Here is a 17,396-nt window from a genome sequence, read left to right as displayed (position 1 = left end):
ATAAATATAGTTTGGCCACAAAATCAGAATTAGTTAGGTAGATTAGTGATAGATAAGAATTTAAATTGTATAATAAAAAAAAGGGAGGTATTAACTAATATGGGAACTAGATTTGGATAGATAGATACAGTAAAACTTAGTTATAGTCAAAGCCCAGGGGAACCTGAAATTTAGTTAACTATAGCGAAAGTTAATTATATCCGATTATCCAATATAAATTCTATCATAAAGTATACAATGTATAATTTAATTAATAATCCTTTCATTAATTGAATAGTTAATTAATTAATAAATATTATTTATAATTATTATATTAAAAAAATTAAATGTAAATAATTAGTTAGTAAAGAGTTAAGAAGGTTAACCGAATAATTTAACATTACCTCAGATAGAATTCTTGGTTGGACTTTCAAATTTGATTAAGAATAACGAAAGTTTATTATAGAGGTTTATTGTATATCAAATCCAGATAGCAAATATAAGATTAATAAGAAATGTGCAAACCCTTTTTATATTATAAAGGTTATTGTTTCTTTAAACTCCTTACTTTCCCTCTTTAATTTTTATTGTGAGATATTTTGTCCTACCTTTGAAGATGATTTTTGAATTTTTTCCAACATAGATCCCATATCTTCCAGATCGGTCAAAAACTCCTTCTGGGAACTTATGTTGATGGGTGATTTGCAAGACATCGTCTTACCATTTAACGTATCTATCTTTTGGTGGTTGACGTGGCTAACGGAACTTTTATAATTTATTTTGAAGAACTTTTTGTTATTTTCACCTTTGGAAGAATGGGATTTGGCTGTTTATTTTTTTTAAAAAAATAATATTTTGAGAGTATAAGAAAATATTTATAGTAGTGTAGTGTGTGTATATATATATCAAAGATCTCCTGCCCGGCCCTAGACACGGCCTATTTTTAAATACACGGGTCGGGCCGTATATTTTAAAATCGAATATTTTAAATTGTCATTATTAGCTATAAAAATTAAAAAATATATTTTAAAAATATCAGGGCTGTGCCGTGCAAATGGTACCTCTGAAGGTCTCTGATATATATATATGTTAGCGGCAATGTGAAAATTCCGGCAATGTATACATTGCCGGAATTTTTTCGGCAATGTGAGGTAGTGGTAGGCAATGTAAATGTGAGATTTCGGCAATGTTATTTTTGTAATATTATATTATTAATAATTTTGTTTTTATTATTAATAATTTTTTTAAGATTAAAATTTTATTTGATAATTTATATTATTTTTTTAGATATAATAATATGTTTTTTAAATATATTATTTGATTGATATTTTTTTTTAAATATATTGAAATATATTATAATATATTTTAATTTGTTATATTAATTTTTTATATATTTTTTGATTGATATTTTTTATTATAATGGTTTTTTATGTTTTTTATTATAATGGTTTTTTATGTATTTATTTTTCAGGTAAATTTTTTCTTGATATATTTTTTTTTATTTTTTGCTAAATATTTTTTGTGTTATATTATTTTTTTAAATATATTTTTTAATTGATATTTTTTTTAAAATAATTTTAGATATAATATTTTAATTTGTTATATTTTTTTGTATATTTTTTGATTGATATTTTTTTTAAAATAATTTTAGATAATATATTTTAATTTGTTATATTATTTTTTTATATATTTTTTGATTGATATTTTTTAATATAATGGTTTTTAATGTATTTATTTTTCACGTAAATTATTTCTTGATATATTTTTTGATATCTAAATTTTTTTTTATTTTTTGTTATATTATTTTTTTAAATATATTTTTTGATTGATATTTTTTTTAAAATAATTTTTAGATAATATATTTTAATTTGTTATATTATTTTTTTATATATTTTTTGATTGATATTTTTTAATATAATGGTTTTTTTATGTATTTATTTTTCACGTAAATTTTTTTTTGATATATTTTTTGATAGCTAAATTTTTTTTTATTTGTGTTATTATTATTTATTTAAATATATTTTTTGATTGATATTTTTTTTAGAGATAAGATATTTTAATTTGTCATAATTTTTTTAAATATATTTTTTGATTGATATTTTTTTAAAATGATTTTTATATAATTTATTTTTAACGTAATTTTTTCTATTTTATATCTTTTGATTCCTAATTTTATAGGTAAAAGTGACAAAAGGTATAATCGTAATTTTTGAAATTTTTTAAGTTTTTAAAAGCAATTTTCAGTGAAGATATATTATAGAAAAGTGACAATTGTCATAATTGTTATTATTGAACATTTTTTAGTTTTTTTAAAGTAAATAGGTAAAAATATGTTTAGTAAAAATGTTAAATTAATATTTCAGTGAAGATGTACTATGGAAAAGTGACAATTGTCATAATCGTTATTTTTGAACATTTTTTAGTTTTTTTAAAGTAAATAGGTAAAAATATGTTTTGTAAAAATGTTAAATTAATATTTCAGTGAAGATGTACTATGGAAAAGTGACAATTGTCATAATCGTTATTTTTGAACTTTTTTGATTTTTTTTAAAGTAAATAGATAAAATTATGTTTTGTAAAAATGTTAAATTAATATTTCAGTGAAGATGTACTATGGAAAAGTGACAATTGTCATAATCGTTATTTTTGAACATTTTTTAGTTTTTTTAAAGTAAATAGGTAAAAATATGTTTTGTAAAAATGTTAAATTAATATTTCAGTGAAGATGTACTATGGAAAAGTGACAATTGTCATAATCGTTATTTTTGAACATTTTTTAGTTTTTTTAAAGTAAATAGTTAAAATTATGTTTTGTAAAAATGTTAAATTAAAATTTCAGTGAAGATGTACTATGGAAAAGTGACAATTGTCATAATCGTTATTTTTGAACATTTTTTAGTTTTTTTAAAGTAAATAGGTAAAAATATGTTTTGTAAAAATGTTAAATTAATATTTCAGTGAAGATGTATTATGGAAAAGTGACAATTGTCATAATCGTTATTTTTGAACATTTTTTAGTTTTTTTAAAGTAAATAGGTAAAAATATGTTTTGTAAAAATGTTAAATTAATATTTCAGTGAAGATGTACTATGGAAAAGTGACAATTGTCATAATCGTTATTTTTGAACTTTTTTGATTTTTTTTAAAGTAAATAGTTAAATTATGTTTTGTAAAAATGTTAAATTAATATTTCACTGAAGATGTACTATGGAAAAGTGACAATTGTCATAATCCTTATTTTTGAACATTTTTTAGTTTTTTTAAAGTAAATAGGTAAAAATATGTTTTGTAAACGTGTTAAATTAAAATTTCAGTTTAGATATGTTTTATATTATATAGACACTAACAGGAAGATTAACATTAAAATTCCTAAATTCGCTATTATTTATATATTGAAAATTAAAGATGAATTATTTTCCTGCAAATCGTCAATGCCTTGATTTGATTAATCTCGAGATTTCAGCATGAATACATTAATGACCTCAAATGATAAAAAATTTTACTATTACGATTACACCTTAATCTTCATAGCAGCCGGAAATGTTTTTTAACATAATTTATAATAGTAGACCGATGTATAAATAAAATATTTTTAGGATTAATTTATTTTTTCCTAAAATATTAACTGCGAAATATTTAAATATGAATCCTGCATCGGTTATTTGTATATCAACTAACTATAATATCTTTGACTTATTTATTTCAATTCTGTGAGTAAATATATTTTAAATATTTATTCACTTTAGTGAACTATCTAAAATTACAAGTTAGAGCTATTGAGATGTATATCTATCACTAAATACATTTTCATGAATATATTTATAAACGAAATAAATTTTAGCAATTAACTATGTTGCAATATAGCGAACATTAAATACTATTAGCCCTTATATTTATTACTAAGATTATGCGTCAAACATTTTAAATTCATCTGAAATTTTAATTTAACATTTTTACAAAACATAATTTTAACTATTTACTTAAAAAAAACTAAAAAATGTTCAAAAATAACGATTATGACAATTGTCACTTTTCCATAGTACATCTACACTGAAATATTAATATAACACGTTTACTAAACATATTTTTACCTATTTACTTTAAAAAAACTAAAAAATGTATAAAAATAACGATTATGACAATTGTCACTTTTCCATAACATCTTCACTGAAATATTAATTTAACATTTTTACAAAACATATTTTTACCTATTTACTTTAAAAAAACTAAAAAATGTTCAAAAATAACGATTATGACAATTGTCACTTTTCCATAATACATCTTCACTGAAATATTAATTTAACATTTTTACAAAACATATTTTTACCTATTTACTTTAAAAAAACTAAAAAATGTTCAAAAATAACGATTATGACAATTGTCACTTTTCCATAGTACATATTCACTGAAATTTTAATTTAACATTTTTACAAAACATAATTTTAACTATTTACTTTAAAAAAACTAAAAAATGTTCAAAAATAACGATTATGACAATTGTCACTTTTCCATAGTACATCTTCACTGAAATATTAATTTAACATTTTTACAAAACATATTTTTACCTATTTACTTTAAAAAAACTAAAAAATGTTCAAAAATAACGATTATGACAATTGTCACTTTTCCATAGTACATCTTCACTGAAATATTAATTTAACATTTTTACAAAACATAATTTTAACTATTTACTTTAAAAAAACTAAAAAATGTTCAAAAATAACGATTATGACAATTGTCACTTTTCCATAGTACATCTTCACTAAAATATTAATTTAACATTTTTACAAAACATATTTTTACCTATTTACTTTAAAAAAACTAAAAAATGTTCAAAAATAACGATTATGACAATTGTCACTTTTCCATAGTACATCTTCACTGAAATATTAATTTAACATTTTTACAAAACATAATTTTAACTATTTACTTTAAAAAAAATCAAAAAAGTTCAAAAATAACGATTATGACAATTGTCACTTTTCCATAGTACATCTTCACTGAAATATTAATTTAACATTTTAACAAAACATATTTTTACCTATTTACTTTTAAAAAAACTAAAAAATGTTCAAAAATAACGATTATGACAATTGTCACTTTTCCATAGTACATCTTCACTGAAATATTAATTTAACATTTTTACAAAACATATTTTTACCTATTTACTTTAAAAAAACTAAAAAATGTTCAAAAATAACAATTATGACAATTGTCACTTTTCTATAATACATCTTCACTGAAAATTGCTTTTAAAAACTTAAAAAAGTTCAAAAATTACGATTATACCTTTTGTCACTTTTACCTATAAAATTAGGAATCAAAAGATTAAAAATTACGTTAAAAATAAATTATATAAAAATCATTTAAAAAAAATATCAATCAAAAAATATATTTAAAAAATTATGACAAATTAAAATATCTTATCTCTAAAAAAAAATATCAATCAAAAAATATATTTAAATAAATAATAATAACACAAATAAAAAAGAAATTTAGCTATCAAAAAATATATCAAGAAAAAATTTACGTGAAAAATAAATACATAAAAAACCATTATAATAAAAAATATCAGTCAAAAAATATATATAAAAATAATATAACAAATTAAAATATATTTTCTAAAAATTATCTTAAAAAAAATATCAATCAAAAAATATATTTAAAAAAATAATATAACACAAAAAATTAAAAAAAATTTAGCTATCAAAAAATATATCAAGATAAAATTTACGTGAAAAATAAATACATAAAAAACCATTATAATAAAAATATCAATCAAAAAATATATAAAAAAATAATATAACAAATTAAAATATATTATCTAAAAATTATTTTAAAAAAAATATCAATCAAAAAAAAATAAAATAATATAACAAATTAAAATATATTACCTCTAAAGTTTTATTTAAAAAATAATATAAACCAAAAAACAAAAAAAAATTAGCTATCAAAAAAAATCTACGTAAAAAATAAATATATCAATCAAAAAAAATATGTAAAAAATAATATAACAAATTATAATATATTATTTCAATATACTTAAAAAAAAATATCAAAAAAAATATATTATATATTACCTCTAAAGTTTTATTTAAAAAATAATATAAACCAAAAACAAAAAAAAATTATCTATCAAAAAAAATCTACGTCAAAAATAAATATTTAAAAAAGTAATTATATTAAAAAAAATATATAAAAAAAATTATATTTAAAAAAAAAATATCAATCAAAAAAAATATATAAAAAAATAATTATATTAAAATAAAATATCTATCAAAAAAAATATGTAAAAAAATATATAACAAATTATAATATATTATAATATATTAAAAAAAAATATCAATCAAAAAATATATTTAAAAAGATAATATAACAAATTAAAATATTATATCAAAAAATAAATTAATATTAAATAAATAATAAATTAATATTAAATAAATAATAAATTAATATTAAATAAATAATAAATTAATCTTAAATAAATAATAAATTTATAAATTTGTAAAATACACATTGCCTAAAATAACCAGGCAATGTTCACATTGCCGAATCTCACATTTACATTGCCTACCACTACCTCACATTGCCGCTAACATATATATATAAGAAGAGAAAATATTTAATGATTAGGTTTGTATAAATAGGCAGGTAAGTCAATCAAAAAAAAGTTGATTTTCAACCCGATCCCCTTCAAAATTAGTTTTGTTTTAAATTGCAGTAAATTTAACTACCAATTAACCCAAAAAATTATCACCAAACTTCGTAATCCGCACATTCACTGAAATATTACCCCTTAAAGTTCGGGAAAATGAGACAGTTATAAATTTCATAATGAATATAATAAATAAACCCTAGTTTAGCTAATAATATATATTAATTATATGGAAAATATTAATTATTAAGGTAACATAATCCATTTTAGATAAATTAAGAAAGATTAAGCAATGAACTCATATATACATGCTCGTTTTTAGTATTAAAATTTGTACAAATTTAATTTTATCTCTATTTATAAAAGATTTCCGGGGAAAAAATTGTAATTTCTAACTTCCAATTTCGGTAAAACATAAGATACTTTTTCACAAAAATGTGTGATTCCGCCCTTTAAGGACGCTTATCTTTGTATATGCAGAGTTGGGTGTTAAATTTCTCTCTCTTTTAATTTCATAAAATAAAATATATATTGAATCTTTGTTAGATATGAATATTCACTATAATATTTAAAGGTGAATTCTCAAAAATAAAACCCAATTAAGAAACAAATATTCCATAAAATGAGTATTAGATTTTTTAAAGACAATTAATATAAGAAAAACCATTATAAATGACGCTGTATGTCAAAACATCGTTTATTTTTGATTGGGGAATTGTAACTTCAGCTTCAGATTGATTGCAAATTATATCGATCAGTGATTCATTCCATTTGGAGAAATCATCTTTCAAATCTTATAAGAAAAGTTTGAAATTGAAAAAAAAAATAATTGCACATAATATTAAACTAAATAAAGTTTAAATACTGTAAATCTCTTTATCAAATATAAAATTAAACTTATGTATTTATTTTTTAAAGTTCAGGAAGTTTAAAATATATATAAAATCCGGTAATGAGAATGTTTAGGTTTAAGTGTAAAAGTTATTAATTAATTAACATTATATAATTTTTCAAGTTCATAGTTAAAAAAAATGTAAGAATTCATTAGTGATTTGAATTTTAAGTGTATTGAGTTATATGGGAGTGAGGAAGAGATTGTTCATAAAAAGCAAAGTAGGGGTTCGAACTAATATATGTAAAAGTCATGGGTAAGGAATCATGTGCTTAGAATCTATCAAGGTTCATGATGCTTTTTAAACTTTTTATAAAATAAAAAATATGTTATAAAAAAGTTAAAGATGTGATTTGATTGGTTTAAAAAAAAGGAAATAATATAGTGCTTAGTAACTTGCCAGGAAAAAAGAAAATGCCTAAATTTTAAAACTTACATTTAAATTAAGACATTTAAACAAGCTTCAGTAAATTAATAAAGATAAGATGGGGTCTTTGATCGGTTATTGCCACTTTCAGGGGGGGGGGGGGTATATTATTTTATTTCTTTTATGTTATTTTTTTAAAAATTAATATATCATTTTTTATTTAAGATATTTTAAAAAAGTTTTTTCTACAAAATTTTTTGCATTTTTAATTTTTTTTGGTAGATGAAACTTTAATTTGTTTTGGTGATAATACTATAATTAAAGGAGGAATAATTTTATATTTAAGATTTTTTATAAAGTTTTTTCTACAAAATTTTTTGCATTTTTAATTTTTTATTTTTTTTGGTGATTGATAATATAAAGGAAAATTAATATATCATTTTTTAAGATATTTTAAAAACTTTTTTCTACAAAATTTTTTGCATTTTAAATTTTTCTTGGTAGATGAAACTTTGCATATTAAATTTTTTTTGGTGATAATACTATTATTAAAGGAAGATTCCACAAGTAAAGATATATTTAGCAACTTTAGGAAAATTACTTTTTTTTGTTGATAATGCCTACAAAGTTTTTAAAGGGGGCATAGGGGTAAGGTAAAGTAGATGAAACTTTGAATTTTAATTTTTTTTTGGTGATAATTCTACAATTAAAGGAAGATCTTATAAATAAATAAAATTTTAAGACTAGTTATTAAAGAACCAAATTATTTTTAGCCTTTATACAATTTTAAGTGCTTCGAAGGAATTAGATTATGAGAGGAATGCAATTTCTAGATTGTTGTTGTAGCACTTAGAAATATTTCATTTGTTTCCCGACATATGCCATCGATGATCCATATAGCCTCGGAGATTAAATGCCGACCACGATTATATTTACGCTTCTACACATGAGTTTCGTCAATTTAGATAACGCCGCCGCCCCCTCCTTGATCTTTGAATGATTCGAAGCTATATGGAACACACATACCTTGCAAAATTTTTTCCACCTACATAAGTGAAATAAAAAACCATATTTTACTTTAAATTACCATCTAGAAATTGCATTCCTATCATAATCTAATTCCTTCGAAGCACTTAAAATTGTATAACGGCCTAATAATTTGGTTCTTTAATATTTTTTAAAGACACGAGTCTTAAAATTTTATTTATTTATGAGATCTTCCTTTAATTATTGATAACCAAAAAATTCTTAAATGCAAAGTTTCATCTACCAAAAATTTACCTTACCCCTAATGCCCTCTTTAAAAACTTTGTTGGCATTATCAACAAAAAAAAGTAATTTTCCTAAAGTTGATAAATATTTTTTTATTTATGGGATCTTCCTTTAATTATAGTATTATCACCAAAAAATAATTTAAAATGCAAAGTTTCATCTACCAAAAAAATTTTGTAGAAAAAACTTTATAAAATATCTTAAATAAAAAATGATATATTAATTTGAAAAAAAATTAACATAAAAAAAAATAATATACCCTCCAAAAGTGGCAATAACCAAATCTTTTTAAGAATTTGATATAAAAATTTTGATATGATTTAGCGGTTCAATATTTCCTGCAAAAAAGAGTAAATTTACTTTTTTAACTTATTAGTTTCTTCTTTGTAAACGGGATACCACCTACAACCAACCATATCATGACATGAGATGTGTTTAAAAAAAGAGGAACGTTGCATTTATAGCACCATTCAGTTTTTAATTACCTATTAATAATTTTATAGCTTTAAAAAACATAAAATTTTATTTTTTTATTTTTAGCATTGGAATATTTAAAAATAATAAATGTTATATTGGATTAATTTTCTAATATAAATGATCTATAACTTTTGTAATAAATTGGAATGATTAAAAATCTATTTCATTTTAATATTTTTGGGGTTTCATCAATAAAAATATCAGAGCCAGGTAGTGTTGTTAAACGGCTCGTTTTGAGCCGATTTTTAAAAACGGCTAACTAAATATTTTAGCCAGAAAAATATTGCCTAAGCCTCGAGATTTCGCTAATATATATCCAAACCTTTGTTCCTTCTACAAACAAAATCCTCAGGCTTGCGTAATATTATTTTAGATGAAATATTGAGTTAGCCGTTTTTAAAAATCGGCTCAAAACGAGCCGTTTAACAACACTAAAGCCAGGGATCCAAACCGAACCTCAACCATTAAACATCTAAAAACCAGTATTTTTTATCAAACCTAAACTGCTAAAAAATTTATAGCCGAACCTGAACCGAACCGCTAAAATGCCTATTAACCGATTCGAGACTCTGGATTTTATGCATAAAATAATGTGATTATTACTAATATATTGCAAAAATTTTAATTATATTCGAATTGTTTTAAAGATTATTATCAATCACATCTGATTGATAAGTTTCAGACATTATATAAACTTTAGTATATTGCCATTTTACAACATTTTTTAAATATTATAAATTAAAATGTCTAGAGAAAAATCAAATTCAATTGATTGCCAAATAAATATGAAAGGCCATCATGGAGCAAATCTTGAGTGTCATATAAAAAGAAATCACCCTCTAGAATTCGATAAAATTTACAAAATATCAAATAAAAGCCTAATATAATAAAAAAGTTTAAGATGTCATCAAGCTAAGAGACGAAAGAAGCATTAAAAGAACAAAAAATATCAAACTAAATAAAAATAATAATAATCGAAACTTGTAGTTAATAGGTAACTTTTAATGGCAGACCATTCAAATTAATCGATGATAGCGGTTTTAATAAAATTCTTGATCCTATATTAGAAGGCATGGGTAATATTAAAATTAATTCTCAAAATATTAAATCTAATGTTGCAGGCCTTAAGTATTGGGCAAAATATAATCAAAGAAATAAATGATGAGTTATATCTAAAAATTGACTGTGTTACTCGTCTAGACAGACCCATTATTGGGATTAATCTTCAGTATATTCAAAAAACAAAAATTGTTCTGAGAATCCTAGCAATGAATAATGGCCAACTGCATAAAATTTATAACTCCTTTTAATAAAAATATTAAATGATTATGTATTCAAAACATTATAAATATACACTATAACAATTGACAATGGGGGAAATCTTATTAAGATGATAAAATTATTTATGGAGGATAGTGATGATACAATCAAATGTCTGAAAATGATGAAGAAGAACAAATACAAAATATAGATAATTTGAATGATATTTCTACTAGATTCGCAAAAGTACTTGATGAATTAACAATCAATCTTAATAATTCTCAATATAATATTATATTGGATTGTTATAGATGGTTATCAACCTAAGACATGCTATAGAGATTGAATGAATTAAAAGATATGTGTGAGGAATTATCAGTATCATACAGTGAACTTTATTTTACAGCTTTGGAATGGAAAACAATTATAGGGTTGAAAAATATCCTAAAACCAATTAAAATAGAAACCAAGAACTTATAACTCGAGCAGCTAACTTTAGGGAATTTTTATGGCATATAGCTAAATTAGAAATTTCTATTTTTACTTCATCCTTTGTTGGTTCAATAATAGATGCTATGAATTTTAGAGAGAAAATTTTAAAAAACAATGACTTTTTGTCATGCCTATATCTAGATTTAAGGTATATTTTAAAAATATTGTATTATATCTTATATAAATTTAATTAATAATTTTATTTACCTTAATTTATAATTTTATTTAACTTTATATATTTTTCAATGTTATTATATAGATATCAAGTGCTTTCTGAAAGAAGAAAAAATCAAGGTTAGAGAGCATATTATTAAAATATGGCATAACATGGAATTAAACGTTGTTATAAGAATGGAGGATTCTAGTGAAGGTGAATCAACTTAATGTATCTTCATCTGAAAAGGATTTAGTAGTAAGTCTTCTTTAAAAAAAAGATGGTAACAAACAAAATCTGTTATAAAAATTGGTGAATATTAGAAATATTTTAGTTAATTTTTCTAAAGAACCTAGGTTAAATAAAAATATGAATATTTTAAACTAGAGAAATCAGAGTAATCGATACTCAGAATTATGTAAATTGTCTAATAATATACTGGGAGTGCCGGCTACCCAAGTTGTTTTTCAACAATTAAACCTTATATATATAATTTGAGTGAAAAGAATCTTGAAAAAATATTAATTGTGCGGCTTAATAAAAAAAAAATTTAAATAAATAAAGTTAAATAATGTTCATATTAAAATTAATCATTGCTATTTGTTTGTTATATTTATAAATTAAATATTATTTTATAATGTGCAATCAGAGTTGGGCAGTACCGTGAATACTTGTATCTAAGATACAAGATCCTTTTGTATCTTGTACTCATTATCTTATATTTTTAATTAGATACTAGTATCTGTATCTAAGATCCTTTATTTTGAAAAGAATCTTGTATCTTTTTCATTTTCTTTAAAAAGATACAGATACAGATTCTTTTTAATATTCATATTTAAAACATTTACATATCACATAATCTAAATTTATTTTCTTCATGAAATCTTGTATTATTTTCTTTATTTTTTCCTGCTATATTTTAAATATATTGATAACCAAAATTAGTTGGAAATTTTACAGATCACAAAGATAGAAAGATTAAAAATAACAACACCAAAACTAAATAAGTAAAGGTTATATTTTATATGAAATATTTTTTAATCTGTAGAATGTTTAACATTTATAGTAGTGAAGATGAAATTATGGAGATAGGTTCTCCTGAAACAAATCCGAATCTTAAAATTCTAGATGGAAAATTTTATAAATTAATTCATGTGAAAAAGGACAAGGTACAAGCCGAATGTCAAAATTGCACAAGTAAAAAAGTTATTAAAGGTTGAACAAACTCCTCTACAAACTTTGTTAAACATATTAAAGTATATTACACATTTTTATTTTATAATTATTAACATAATAATACCTATACTCCCTCTTAGATAATTGTTATTAAAATTTTTATAGAAGATGGTTGATTATCAAATTAAAATCATTTTGTATATATAATTTTTAGAGGTGTACCGATACCACTTTTTGGAGGTCGAGATCCGATATTCAATTGATATCGGCCGTACTGATCCGATATCATATCTAATTTTGTATTCTGTAAAGATACCAATGGTTTTAATTTTTAATATACTTTTTATTAGTATAACATCTATAATTTAACTATACCATAATGTCATTTAAATATATTATAATGATTAGTTATAGTTTATATTCAATTCAATTGCAATTCTAAAAGTATATAAAATATTTTTATTGTCAAATCACTTTTATATAACAAGTAATAACATTAATCTATATACATATTAATTAATAAACAATTATAATATGAAATTTGAAATAAATATTTAAAATAATATTTAACATTAATATAGCGAAGATTTCTTTTAAGTAATACCAATATTTCCAATTTATCAGAGGTCAGCTAGTGGCGATAGTAACAGTCTATATAACCAGCTTCACTAAAAACAGATTCTGAAGAGATTATCGCACACTTACAGAATGCGCAAAAAAATAACAATATGGTAGAATGTTTATTAATTAAATATTATTATTAAAAAAATATACATAAAAATGGATTTCGATTTTATTTATAAAAATAAATGATTTTAGATATAACTATTTTTTTAAATTTTATAACATTTTATTTTTGTTAAAGAAGCCATTTTTATATTGGATCAAATTTTATAATATTGACCGATAATTGATATTTTAAAATGGGTGAAATATCGGTTTGATAAAAAATATTGGCACATCCTTAATATATTTTATATTTAATTATTTTAGCATCTTATTAGAGTAAATATTTAAGCTACAATACAATTGATATATAATATTAGATAATTTTAAAAGGCTCTTAATAAAATAATTATAATAAGGTAGAATTTAACTTTATTAGTTACTTTTATTTATTTATGATATAAGTAAAATTATATTACAGTATTTATCTACAAAATTTAATCAATTTAAAATGCATTAAAGAAAATTGTTATATATTTAATAATTAAATAATATAATGTTGTACATTATTTTTATATTTTTTATATATAATTAAGGATTTTGCAAGAAATATATTAAAAAAATTTGAAAAGAGATTTAAATGATATTTATATATATATATATTACAAATGCAAGATTTAATAAGTCATACTAGAAAATAAAACTAATTTAAAAAATACATAAATATCACAAACAAGTAATGATAAATACTTATTAAATATAATGAATAAAATAAAACTAGTATAATTTTTTTTAGAGATTCCATTTAGCCATATACTCCGAATATATATTTAAAACAACACAAAAAATAACCTGCAAATTCTAATAAATCATTTGATTTAATTTTTTTTCTTATTTGCACATTTTCAACTCCCATTAAATATACTACTCTCCCTTCCCTGTTTAAGCTATTAAAGGACAAAAGTTAATATTAAAATCCCTGGTTATTATAATTAATTCATCAATAAATATTTTATTAATTATTACAAATAATCATTATTATATGTGTAATACTATTTTCTTCACATATAAATAATAAAAATTGTATTTTATAAACTATTCTAATTTAATTGGTAATGATAATTTACAAGTATCTTGTATTTAAGATACTCTAATTTAGTAAAAGATACAAGTATCTTTTATTTTGTATCTTTTTGATATTTTGAACAAGATACTAGTATCTGTATCTAAGATTTTTTTATAAAGAATCTGTATCTGTATCTAGATTCTTTTTCCGGAGGACCTGCCCAACTCTGTGTGCAATTAATAAAAATGAAGGTTTTATGTATGTGTTTTTTATTTTAATGATGAAATAAAAAAAATTTCCCTATACATAATTCGAATATATGTTTGAATAAAGTGTCTAAACCAGTTTTTAAAGGATCGAACCGAACCGATATTTTTATTCTTTACGAACCGAACCTGAACAGAATCGATATTGGTTTCGGTTTGGACCCCTGATCAGAGCATTAAATATAAATCTAATATTTTGTGTTTTTTAATTTGTTACCTAGAGGGTTAAGGGTGTTAAAATAATTTGGTTAAATTAAAATGTCATTTTAATTGATATTTAGCTAATTAGTAAATTGACATCTTACAGATATAGAATATTCGTTTGAAAAAAAAATAATATAGGAGGTTTAAATGTTAAAACGAGAGCTATATATAATATGGTATGTAGGGTTTTATTACCTATATTTAAAAAAAAAATACCTCTATATTCATCGCCGGGGAAAAATGGCATCAGTGGCTTAGCCCCTAAAGTCGCTAGATTTTGGTGCATAGTTTGTCCAACCTTTTTTTTTTTAAAAATAAGTTTAGATGTTTTGATTCGTTACAATTTAAACATGAAATTGTCGATTCTTTTAACACTACTATTTATTAAAAACAAATGAAAAGGTTAAGAAACTGTTATGCCTCGTGGTTAATACATTAAACATATCAAATATACAATAATTTTTTTTATAAATTAGAGCCAGTTCCATATTTTTGAACCCCCCCCCCTTTCTATTAAATTTTTTTTAATGCATTCTATATAGGGATGTATTTGATCCCTAAATTGTCATTAAATATCCAAACCCCTATACGACCTACTACACCTTGGAGTAAAATTTGATTGGAACATATAACAGCTTCAACGCAATTAAAGTAATCCGCACTCACCTAAATCTTGTGATATGTAGAAGCCTTACTATCACATAGATGGGATAACGAAATCGATAAACTAATTGCTAATGCATCACGAACTTTACCCAAAGCTGAAATAAACTATTCAACAATTGAAAAGGAATCCCTATCCATTAACTTTGTGTAAAAAGATTCAGACAAAACCATTACTAGCTATTTTTGGAGAACAGATTATTATAAATACCATGACATCTGATAAACTATAACAATGGGGGGGGGGGTAGATTCAGCATCAATTTCAAAGCAGGGACATCCAACTTAAATGTCGACGCCGTTTTATGATTACCGTTACAAGATATGAATCAAATCGACCCCGTAGAAGAGACGGATGTCAACCAAATAACCTAAACCCAGCTAAACATGTTACCATTTACTAGACAAAATGGAATCCCTAACTAAGCAAACCCGAAATAACCCAGATAAAACATTATATATGGAAAATATAGCCCCCGAAGATAACCAGACAGGAATTTAGAAGACATTGAGAAATACGTAATGAGTTATCAGTAGATGAAAAAATAATTGTCTGTGAAACCAACCAGATTAATTATTCTCCGACGGTTACCACACATGATATTACAAGAAATTTAAGGTGGACATCCCGGAATAATTCATATAAAAAATATGACAAGAAAATATTTTTGGTGATCCGATTTAAACAAGGTTATAACTATTGAAGCCTTTTTATTTTATACAAATTTTAAATTAAAATATTAATAACTTTTAAATTCATAATTTTTATATTCATATTTTTTTAATTTTCGACTGATGAATATGATAGTTCAGTTCGAATAATTATTCTAACAAAACCTGTAAAAAATGTCAACAATTCAAACAAAATACTCAAAGGTTACCAACCAGCATCTGGCCAGTATCCATCAAAATAGGAGAAAGGGTACTTATAGACATGGCCGGGCCAATGCATAAATATCACCGTTAATAATAATCGATTAATATTTAACGACCCGTAACTCCAGCTCTTCATCTACATTGAACCCAAAAACATTCACCAACAATGGGCTCAAAATCATATGGCAAATATTTTAATAAACTGGCACCACCATAGAATAACTTATATCTGTGCGTCTTCCTATTCGCCACAAAGTAATGGGATAGCCAAACGGTCTGTGGGAACCTTCAAAAATGCAAAGGAATTACCGAGAATCGAAATTCAAACTCAACTGACCACTTCACTACAAAACAAACCCTCCTTATATCTAGGGCGGGATATCCGCCTCCCGATATATATCCTCCAAGTAAACACTCTTCACATAACACAAGTCGATTTACAAAAGGGAGACCTCGCATAAGCATAAACTCCCCCTGATATACAAAATCCGATGGGAAAAAGATAGTATTCGACATTCAGGTCCGTGTTGTACTATGTAAAAGACCACCAAAACCAACGAATAACTGTCGCAATATCCGACCCCGACATGAGCCGAAGGTGAGAAGGAAGGAGATGTACTCGTTCCCCCCAAACTCGTACGGATTTTCTATCGGAAACGGCCACTCGTACCTTGGGTGATTTATCGCTGTCAGGTTACCTCTCACTGATAGTTAGCGCGAATTCGCGGCAAATTATACACAATATACTGCATTTTTGTATTCACCGCAGCGAATTCGTGCAAACTATGAATGAATAGTTACCCTGTCATGATTAACATGAATTCGTGGCAGAGTATACAAAATCTGCTGTATTTTAGTGCATTTTTATATACTTCGCTGCGAATTCGTGCTAGTGAATGGAGGTTTATGGCCCTGCCGTCAATATTGATGA

At 22.9% G+C, this 17,396-nt stretch overlaps 1 protein-coding gene across 1 annotated transcript in view; it reads right to left on the bottom strand.

Annotated features, from left to right (window-relative positions):
* Positions 1 to 17,396, bottom strand: part of LOC135925735 (S-adenosyl-L-methionine-dependent tRNA 4-demethylwyosine synthase TYW1-like) — a 38,287-nt gene that overhangs the window by 17,391 nt on the left and 3,500 nt on the right. The window contains exons 5-7 of the mRNA XM_065461195.1: positions 15,143 to 15,224; positions 7,299 to 7,427; positions 588 to 805 (exon numbers count right to left, since the gene is read on the bottom strand). Coding sequence (XP_065317267.1) covers positions 588 to 805; positions 7,299 to 7,427; positions 15,143 to 15,224 — 429 coding nt within the window. The remainder of the gene's footprint in view (positions 1 to 587; positions 806 to 7,298; positions 7,428 to 15,142; positions 15,225 to 17,396) is intronic.

Source organism: Gordionus sp. m RMFG-2023, chromosome 3 (assembly GCF_954871325.1).
Source record: "Gordionus sp. m RMFG-2023 chromosome 3, tfGorSpeb1-WG-v2, whole genome shotgun sequence".
Lineage (NCBI taxonomy): Eukaryota > Metazoa > Nematomorpha > Gordioida > Chordodea > Parachordodidae > Gordionus > Gordionus sp. m RMFG-2023.
Note: the sequence above shows the minus strand (reverse complement) of the source record. Positions and strands in the feature narration are given on the sequence as shown.